Here is a 10403-nt window from a genome sequence, read left to right as displayed (position 1 = left end):
ATTAGAGATTTTCACTGTTTACTGAAGTGATTGAAACATGCTTTTGTGGTACACAATTTTTTTACCCAATTTATTTCAATGGCATTTATCTCAAAACAGAATTGTGCACACTAGCCGGGTTTTCGTTTTGCAGGTCACATAATATAACACAGCATGTACAGTGAAACCTGAATAATATGAACTCGAGCTCAGAACTAAGAACTATTTTAGGAGGATAACTGTTTGAATTTGGCGGGTGCTATCATTTTCATGTGTGCACCTACATGTACAAGTACTAAGAGCCACAAACCACTACCCTGCAAAGCCATTGAAGGAAAAGCCTTTTATTTTTAGACTGGAAAGACAATTACTTGGTAACTAAACAATTGTTCAAGAGCTCAACATATCATGAGATGATCTTTAATTGGAATAATGCAACAAAAAAGACAAAGCTAACAACTGTGGGTATAAAAAGTTATATAAAGTAGTGTAACTAGTTTACTCACCATCATGGCTGTTGCTTGCCGCTTTGTGAGAGGCTTTTTTTTTCTGTTTGGGTCTCCAAAAGCTACATGTTATGGAGGTACTGCTTAATGCACACTATTTCTGCATAAACTGACTGGGTGCTGGACAACAATCATGTGGCCATTATGCTGAGGTGACCACCCAACTAAGGTGACCATTAAGAGAGGTTCCACTGCATCATAACATGCAAGATTAAGTGTTAGGTTAAAAGTCAAGATATGCAATTAACATGAATTCCTTGACATCACATAATGTGTGTGTTAGACTTCCTCTGACATTACACAAGGGGTGGACACTACCAATAGTCCTGTAGAACCATCTGCGACCGAGATCAAAGTGAAATCAAGCATTCAAGAGGTTAGTTCGTGCTGAATCAAGCAACCAAGTAGTCATTGAAGGAGGCAATCAAGCACCTTAGTAATTACAACCTATCCTGTTCACAAAACAAGAAGTTATTGGACGTTGTAATACAAACAGTCAAGCAATCAAGGCCCTTTTTATGTGAAATTAAATGATCAAAAATTTTGATTCCGGTTGCAGATGGTTCTACAAGACTATTGGTAGTGACTACCCCTTGTTATAAGAAGAGTTGTACTACACTACTACTACCCATATCTAACCTGGGGTTCCTTTTCGGTGCACATCCTTTCTTGCGGTAGCAGTGCCGCTTGTGAGCCTCGCACTGTATAGATGACTCATCAGTCCATATGACATTGTCAAAACCATCATCACACTCATCCAGGTATTCTCTTACCCACTCCAACCGCTTCTCCTTGTTTACCTGCCGAATCAATTGGCAGTATGCACTGCCTCTGTAGATCCATCCCAGTGTTGTCCGGCATCGCAAAATAGTAGAAAGAGATATATCTATTCCCTTGTTTGAGAATCTTATATAGCTGGAATTACAGGATATCATAGGTAACATTATTTGATCAACAAAGCCAACCTGGTAAGCGGTTGTTTCGTCATCCTTTAGCATTTGCTGGTCCACAATTAAACGAACCTCTGGGGTCAACACACTGGGTCTTCCTCCACCTTCTCTTCTTGCAATCGTACCAGTTGACTGGTATTTCTTCAGGAATTTCCATATTCCCACTCGCGTAACACGGATGCCGTCGCCCCGCATTTTCTTTTCAATAGAAGGAGCCTTGTGTCCAGCGAAGTAATGTTCCAGGATCCGTTGATAGGCGTAGGACGATAGCACCATTATTCGAGGAATTACACGTGATACTGGAATTATCTGTTCTAAACAATGCCAACTAGCTACATTGTGATTGCTCTACTATCTATGCTCCTCCAACGTTCACTTGCTGGCGTGCGAGTCTGTGTGTTTACCAACTTGAAAGGAAAGGTAGTTGAGGTTAGTTATTGCGTGTAGCTCTTTCTTAGAGGCACACTAGTATGTAGCTAGGCTAGTGGCGAGTGCTGCCTTGGCCATTTTAGAATAGCTCATAGTTTCACTTGCCATGTTTTATACATACAAACATTTATATAATAGGGTAGCCACGTAGTATTTGCTGAGTAGCACTAGGTTGAGCTCTCGCCAGACCTCTGGCTGGCTTGCTTGCTGGTCACTGGCCGGGGACACGGAACTAATGTGGTATAACTCTACCTGTAACAAAAAATCAAACATGGTTAATTGAATTACTGCTCGTACAGTATAGCTATACGTACAGGCCTACAATACGCACAATATACATTTCGTAATTACATCATAACTACAGCGTAATTACAGCACAAAACCTATTGTTTTACTAATGCATTACGGCGTAATTACACTACGCTACGTTAACTTTATTTTGATGCGTACTGTAACCCAGGGGGCCTGTGTCCCGCCTCCCTAGATAAACCCCTGCTCACATTGCTCCAGCATACTCGGCTGTTTACATGATTTTTCAACTGGGAAGCAGCCCACACAGTTTTGTCTGCACAGGATGCAGGTTTTTGAACTGGCTCACTGGGTGGCAATAGCTGTGTTCTGCAATGTTATCATAGGCTTTGCTTGGTTTGTGTATGTAGTGTAGTAGTGCGTGTGTGTGTGCATGTGCGTGTGTGTGTGATAGTAATGGAATGCAATGTAATGGATTCTTTTCCAAGCAACCTATTTGGTAATAGCATTTAATGTTTAGAAGAAGACCTATGAATGTTTTATTATTATTTTTCAAACAGAATAAAAAGGATGTCTTTGAGTCAAGTTTCTGATGAAGTGGGACTTTTGTAATATTCACTTGGATGAGGTGAGTGTATTTCATCATTCTGATTCATGTCCACACAATTGTGTGTTTTGTGAATTGAAGATCCCTGCAGGATGCATTAACTATTTAACTCATTACTACTTTACTGCTTAACCCATTACTCAATCCTTTAAATGGACTAGCATAATAGCATATGACTTAATTAATGAGGGTCCAAAATTTCTAGCATACACTCCTTACTGGCTACATCAGAGCTCTGGTTGGTGGGGGCAGTATGTACTATGCATTTCTAAACTATACAATCGAACATACGTTTGTTCCACTTATATATATTATGTATATTATGTACGCATCATATATCCCCTTGCATGTAACAGCACTTGCATTAGCCATTCATAAATTGGAACTGCAGCTTCAAGACTGTCTAGGCTCAACGATGGATTCTTTTTCCTGTCTGTAACTTATGAAACATACTATCTTCCACATCTTTAATGGGCTGTAGGACTAGGTGTCCAACAAGCCTTATGCACTTGTGCTGTAAAGCCTTAATAAATAATTAAGGTTATTTTTTGTCTAATCCACATTGTTTAACCACCAGAAAATATTACTGTCTCTTAGCTTGCTGAATGTAAACATTTTGTGTATTGTGAAGTATGTTTCTCAACTATGGTATATGGCTATATGTTAGTGCTGTGAACCTGCAGAGTTTACTAAAACCGGTTATTGGAAGGTGAATAATTGGATATTGACCGGTTATTGTCGGATTGTAAATTAGCAGACATTATGGCACTAAACATGCCTTTTGGAAGCCTTAGGGTGGTACCAAAGTGACCATCAACATCCTGCCTTACAATAACAGCTATTACAAACACATATTTACACATGCTTTGAGGTTATGTTGTGATGTTAACACTTGTCAGCAGGGGTAATTTATGGTTTACCAAGTGGGTGGGCAAAACCTGTTAAAAGGCTTCTTAGTCAATAATTGGCTTGACCTAGACAATACCGGTTAATAACCGGTTTTCCATATCCGTTCACAACACTACTATATGTCCCCTTCACAATTAAAATACATAACATTGTATGCTTTCTTTTAATTTAAACTTGTGGCTTACACACTAATAATAATAAAATTGAGCATGCATACTGTTCATTAATTAATTGGTATTGTCATCCTTTGTCTCTTTGTTGTGCCGCACTGTTTTCTACCAAAGAACAGTTTTATGTAGTGTACATTTAATGATGACTTACGTGTATGCTCGTTTTCTTCTGTAATGAATTCGCTTGTATTGTACTTTTAGTTAGCATATCTGATGCTGGCTCATGCCTATTACTTTTTCTAAAATAGTTTTTTAGTGTCATCGTTCAACTTCTCGACTCCTGTATCAATTGCAAGTGCAAGCCATTATTCATCCCACAACATGCAGCTTACCTTGACAACTAAACAACATTATAGACCTGTGTTCTCTAATGAAGCCAGGAATATGTTTAATGAGGGTGTGAGTATAAGGAGTTATGTTACCTGGCTGATACCCATCACTTTTTTTTTCAGCTTTAAGAAATCATCTACCTAATCACTGCCCTATATAGATTGTCCAGTACTATTATAAGGCCTTTTCACATTACATTTCAATGCGCATTAGAACTGCTTTGAGAGGTTTCACATTAGAAGCGAATTAGCACAATGTGGTTTCAATTCGCAATCAACTGAAGCCACTTACCAAGGTGGTTTGTGCGGATTGAATGCGCATCCATACAACGGACGCCGCTGTACACATGACAAACATAGACATTTCGCGCAAGAACAATGGCCGGAACAGCTGCAGGCTGGACTAATAATGCTACCCGTGCATTGATAGCAATTTGGGGAGAAAGTAGTGTACAAGAGAAACTGGATTCTGTTACGCGCAATAAAGCTATATATGAAGACATAGCAGAGAAGCTTAATGAGCAGGGGTTCATTTACACGTGGCACCAATGCCGTACAAAGGTCAAAAACTTGACTCAGAAGTATAGAAAGGTATAATGAGTGTTGAATTCTGGTTTATACCATAAGGTTTCATGGTAGGGTAAGGACAAGAACAGGCAAACAGGTAACAAACGAACTGTCTGCCCTTTTTATGAAGAAATTGATGCCATTCTGGCTACAAGGGCTACATCACAGCCTGTAGTAGTTATGGAAAATTCTGGAGTTACTACAGCAAGTGCCAAGGAGTTGCTGGATGGTTAGAATAGTTTAAATTTGTGTGTGTTATAAGCATATCAACAGAAGATGTGGAAGATGGTAGTGGATATGTTAATTCGTTAACATCTTCTCCATCAAGAGAGAGCACTTCTACTGAGCTATCCTCCAGTATACATAGTGAAATGGCAGGATGTGATCAACAAATACAGGATCAGCAGGGAGCAAAGGATTTGGGTACCATATAACTTAGCTTGCTGTAATTTCAAATGTAATTTATAGGTACAAGTACCACAGCCTCAACACTACACACAAATGCTACCACTACCATTACTGCTTCTGCAAGTGCTAGTACTACCACAGTATCAGAAAAGGCATGGGGAAAAAGTATGTTATTGTGTACATACATACAGCCATATTGTTTGTACTGACAGGGCTCAAGCGTAAAGGGAAAGACACTTCAGACATTATAGAAAAGCTGATGAAATTTGATGAAAAGGCTGAACAAAGAGCAGAGGAAGCAACAAAAAAGTGGATGGAAATGGAAGAACAGCGGGAGGAGAGGCGTTTAAAACGGGAAGAGGAGCGAGAGGATCGGATGATGTCTATGTTTCAGTCTGTAATGACGCAAATGGCACAAGCCATATCTCCTGCCATGAATTTTCCACCACTAGGTTATTCATCAGGTGGTTTTCCCTCCTATTCTAGTAGTGCTCATCCACCATATGGCCACCACTACTACTCAAATGCCGCAGATACACAGCATGATGCTACTACCAGCACTATGGAGCCACCTTCTGATTAAGAATTGTATTTGTGATAAGTTGTATCTTTAGCATGTGATAATATTAATACTAGTGTGTTACAATTACTGATTTACATAGTCTTTAAGTGCATTTCGTATGTTGTTAGCTGAAGGGGTTGCATGTCTCGTGACATCTGCAGGTGAAGTTGTGTCCCCTCGAGTTAATGAATCATGATGAACCCATTCTGGACGACAGCGATCACCATTCATCTCACAGACATTGTGTAAAACTAAACAAGATGCTACAACATGCGTAACACTTTCAACACTTAAATAATCCATTCGTTTCAATAGACACCTCCACCTTCCCTTTAGCCTGCCAAAAGCATTTTCTACAACCATTCTTGCTCTGCTTTGTCTATAGTTATACTGCTGCTGTTGTTGCCTAGTCAGGTTACCAGTATCAGCAAATGGTTTCATCAACCAAGGTAACAGTGGGTAAGCAGGGTCACCAAGGATTACCAAAGGTACATCAACTTCGTTAATATGCCTATTCCAGTTAGGAAGGTATGTTCCATCATTACATTTCTTATAAATTGTAGAGTTGGCAAGTACACGAGCATCATGAACTTTACCTGGCCATCCAATATTGACGTCAATAAACCTGCCTTGAGAATCTACCACAGCCTGAACAATTATGGAATAGAAGCCTTTACGATTGTAGTAGTCTGAAGGACACTCTTGGGGTTTCAAAATAGGTATGTGTGACCCATCGATTGCTCCGACTGTTTGAGGAAATCCCCAGAGGGTTTCAAATTCTCTTATAATTTCCTTCAATTGCTCTTCTTGTGGCAACTTGATATATCTTGACAATAAATTTTCAGAGATAGCGTGACATGTTCGATGTACAGTTTCACATACAGTGGAAATGCCAATTCCAAATAAAGCACTGATGGTCCGATATTCAACATTTGTTGCCAGTCTCCAAATGGTTACTGCTACTTGCTGATCAACAGCAATTGGTGCACGACTTCTACACGGATCTTTCTTCAAGTATGGTTGTAACTCAGTGCAGAGTTTAATAAACGTTGCCTTGCTCATACGCAAATTATCAATCCACCACTCATCTCCAAATATTCCTCTCTTGGCTGCATCCCAGTATCCAGTTCTCCTTGGTTTAACCCACACACTACGAATAACTCTCTTGTTACAGAGTGCAGCAAACAAGTACATCCTACAGTTTAAAAATATACAGTTATGTATTACACATAGCTACGTACATGTTAAACAATTGCAATTTGCAAATAGCTAGACCAGTTTATACGTGTAGGAGTAAAAACATACAAGAAAGCATTCAAAACAGTAGAATGATCATTCACTGGCCTTCTATGTCTTCTTCTTTCTGTAACACACTTCTTTCGATCATTGAGCCTCTTGAGCAGCAAGCATTGTCTTCTGTGTTTGTTGTAAATATTTCTTCTTCGCATATCAATAATTTTCCATAGCATAAATAGCGCTAAAGAGGTAAGCATAAGCAGTGCCGCCATATTAATCTACACTATTCACGCGCAATCTAGTGCAATTATCACTGAGTGGTGACATAATAATTGTGTCATGTGACAATTCAGTAACAAATTAAATCGCTTTACTTTAGGTTTTATGTGAAACCATTCTATGTGCATTGAATCTGGCTTCACCACAAACCACACTCAATCCACTTCTAATCTGCTTTATATGTGAAAAGGCCTTTAAACATCCAATAGCTAGTAGAATTCATACCATCTATTCAATTCTAGTTGTATTTACTGATGCATGGCTTCCTTTAATAGTGTCAAACAGATTTACAAAGCCCTATAGAATAATAGTGTGAAAGCAGCTCAATGTACAATTGTGACAAAACAAGGCTTCGACGCACAAAGCTTTGTTAGGAGATATGGCGATTTTAAGGAATCATTGTGTAATAACTTCCCAGTGCCTACAGCTGTGCAAACAAAATTTGCACCAATTGTTCATCTGTTCACTAGCTATCACTGAGTGGGTGTATACATTTCTGATACCCAAAATTTGCCCTGTTTTGAGCAGCTTTTTTCGAGCGGGTAATAATATCACAGATGGTAGTAATAGGGTGGGAGGGTGGGGGTGGACGGTGGTCTTAATATACGGGTATAAAATGGAGTAAGAAGACGATTGGAATCCAGAGGCCACGTTTGGGCTCTCCATGGCCCTCCATGGCCCTCAAATTACTCCAAATTGACTGAGAACACTATTGGCGAGCTCTCTGTGAAGTCCCAGCTCACTACACACCATTATCACAAAGCCATGGCCATTTAATGGTGCCAATCTCACACTCGTGGCTTTGACAGGGTCGGAAGAAAGCTGCTACAGAAACCAGACTTGTCAGTGCTGAAGGAAGTACAGTGTGAAATATGATAGTGTATTAGACCAGCAATCCATTTCTGGTAAAATCGTAAGTTTGATTTTGTGTGTGTGGAAGCCTGGTTTTGTGAAATCCGGTCACAATTACCTCCTAAAGTGCCTTGACATCTTTTGAGAATAGTCTTTGGGTTGACAATCCACCAATTTTTTTGCTACTTCTCACGTAGCTTTTTTTATCATTGCGTACCAATGAGGTAAACTCGTATTCATCATTTTCTTGGGGTATACTTTGAAGGAGACCCCACAGCTTCGAATATTTTCAATTAGCTTTGAGATCATTGGCCTCTCCAGTTCCTCCTCTGTGCTGGGCATCATATGCTAGTGCTCCAAGAATTAAATTTCTGGTTAATACATCTGTGATGCGCACCATCAAGTGCAGCTTATCTGGGATGACAATGGATAGTGGGATGTGTAGGAGGGGAGGGTGGCACTGCCCTTTCTTTTGCTCCTTCTCTGATTCAGTTGAAATAAAAAAGCTTCAATGGTTCGTTGTTGGGCTCGGAAAGAAGTATTGTGTCTTCATAACATTAATAAAGTTAAAAAACAAACATCAAATATGTAATTGTTACCTGTTATCTTTGTCTATGTTGCACCACAAGCATGCAAATGTCCCATTGGCTTGCTTTAGTCCCATTGATGTAAGGAGCATCTAAGGTTAGGAGACACACAAGGTTATACATGTCTATTGAATACAGTATTCCATGCCTGGTAGTCACTGCATGAATAGAAAATCAGTTCATAATCAACTCCATCAATTGTTATTTCAGGGCTTTCTATAAAATTTATTTCATTAAAGCAATTCTGAAACCCAGCCTTTAAATTGTCGTAATTTTCTCTGCTTTAATGATAGCTACTGTGTGAAGATCTAATAAAATTAATGTCACAATAAGTATCAATTAACATGTAGTTCTTACCCTCGCTGCCGATGTTGGTTCTTCCTGATAATATTGTAAATGACAAGATACAATACATTGAATGGTGAGTAAATCTTGCACCATCCAATGATATTCTCACGAATATTTTATTGTCTGTGTAGAATCCAGGGTATGCCTTGATCTATATGATAAATTATTTATATTATCAATCAACAATGGTTATGTTGATCGGTGTGCAGTCTCTCGATACCAGGCTGCAGAAGGAAATGTCGAGTATAACAATGCTTTTCAAGAAGCACAAAAAGGGAAAGCCTCTAAGGAAGTTCGAGAAAGGCTCTACCCACGTAATGGTATTTGAAAATGAGATGGTCCACTTGCCACAAAACGCTTCGAGTACCACAGCTATAGCACTTAAGCTACACGGTAAGGATATAACTGCAAGCATGTATCATGATATTAAACATTTACAAATACATGTGTTAAATAATAGTTGTTGTTAATTCATATCTACACAGAGGGTAAGGACTATGAAGGTTGAGGACCCAGGAAAAAACTCAACCGGAGGCATCAGATTCAGGAACAGCTTGTAGACTTTACGAGGCCTTTAATGATGATTGGTCTGCAAGCCATTAATATTGAAATAGTGACAACTGAAGGAACCCCTGTAAATATTCCGATCGAGCCTCCTGAAACAAGATTAATACAACAAATTAACAACAACAACTTGTTTCCAAAGATTGCTTACCTGCAATATAAATATGGCATCTTTGCAGAGTGCTATCTTGAGTTAACAAAGATCATCAGTATCAGGTGGACCTAAAGCATAAAAGTTAGTGCTTATTGTAATGCCAACCTTCAATGCCATTTCAGAGCCCATGATGCGGTCGTTAGCTAGCGCAGAGTGTTTAAAAAAAATTTGCATCCTTCACAAGTTCGAAATGCACACTTTTTGCTCCAAAGAGCTAAAAGCTTATTGGGTACCTGCAAGCATGCAACTGGCTGCGTGAGCTCGAGATCCTGGTGCCTTTTTACCAAAGGTTTTACATCGATGATGTCTCCTGGCATCTTCGATGATTATAGAAAGTGATGAAATCTATTATTAGTTAAATACGGGCTGCTCTCTTAATTGTCATGCCGTGCCTTGACGATCGAGCCGTTCGTGACTTTATAGTTATAGTTAATATGCATACTTGGTGTTGTTGGAGTGCGTAGCTATACGTTAGTATGTTGAATAACTGTAGCTATACCTTACATGCTACTGCAACACGAAGCAAATCATCTCGGTGGGTCAAGCCTCAATCTCTATCGAAGAGACCAGATGCAGGGTGTCGTCAAACGGCAGATCACCGAGACAGCCAACAAACTCGGGGAGCTACCCATGGTGGATGCCTGATGGCCAATACCCTGTAAACCACTTGATAACCAAAATAACCAAAAATGTAAGAGCTGGTATCAAAAAAATAATT

The 10403-nt window shown here is 39.4% G+C and overlaps 2 protein-coding genes across 2 annotated transcripts; one reads left to right on the top strand and one right to left on the bottom strand.

Annotated features, from left to right (window-relative positions):
- The first annotated feature begins 4371 nt into the window (after positions 1–4371).
- On the top strand, positions 4372–5790 carry LOC136244570 (uncharacterized). Its single transcript, XM_066036135.1, has 5 exons — positions 4372–4719; positions 4768–4924; positions 4969–5118; positions 5164–5268; positions 5316–5790. The coding sequence occupies exons 1-5, from the start codon at positions 4507–4509 to the stop codon at positions 5684–5686; spliced, it is 996 nt and encodes a 331-aa protein (XP_065892207.1). The 5' UTR covers positions 4372–4506; the 3' UTR covers positions 5687–5790.
- Positions 5750–6859, bottom strand: LOC136244059 (uncharacterized). The gene has a single exon (XM_066035581.1). It carries the CDS (start codon positions 6857–6859, stop codon positions 5750–5752), a length of 1110 nt encoding a protein of 369 aa, XP_065891653.1.
- Between the last annotated feature and the right edge of the window lie 3544 nt (positions 6860–10403).

This window comes from Dysidea avara, chromosome 14, assembly GCF_963678975.1.
Source record: "Dysidea avara chromosome 14, odDysAvar1.4, whole genome shotgun sequence".
Taxonomy (NCBI): domain Eukaryota; kingdom Metazoa; phylum Porifera; class Demospongiae; order Dictyoceratida; family Dysideidae; genus Dysidea; species Dysidea avara.
This window is presented reverse-complemented; position numbering and strand designations above follow the sequence as displayed.

What these genes read in the sequence shown, in the direction of transcription:
- LOC136244570 (XM_066036135.1), top strand. Translation starts at nt 4,507, where the DNA reads ATGGCCGGAACAGCTGCAGGCTGGACTAATAATGCTACCCGTGCATTG. An exon ending in TGACTCAGAAGTATAGAAAG is followed by an intron (nt 4,720 to 4,767) that starts GTATAATGAGTG and finishes GTTTCATGGTAG; the next exon opens with GGTAAGGACAAGAACAGGCA. An exon ending in GCAGGGAGCAAAGGATTTGG is followed by an intron (nt 5,119 to 5,163) that starts GTACCATATAAC and finishes TGTAATTTATAG; the next exon opens with GTACAAGTACCACAGCCTCA.
- LOC136244059 (XM_066035581.1), bottom strand. Translation starts at nt 6,859, where the DNA reads ATGTACTTGTTTGCTGCACTCTGTAACAAGAGAGTTATTCGTAGTGTG.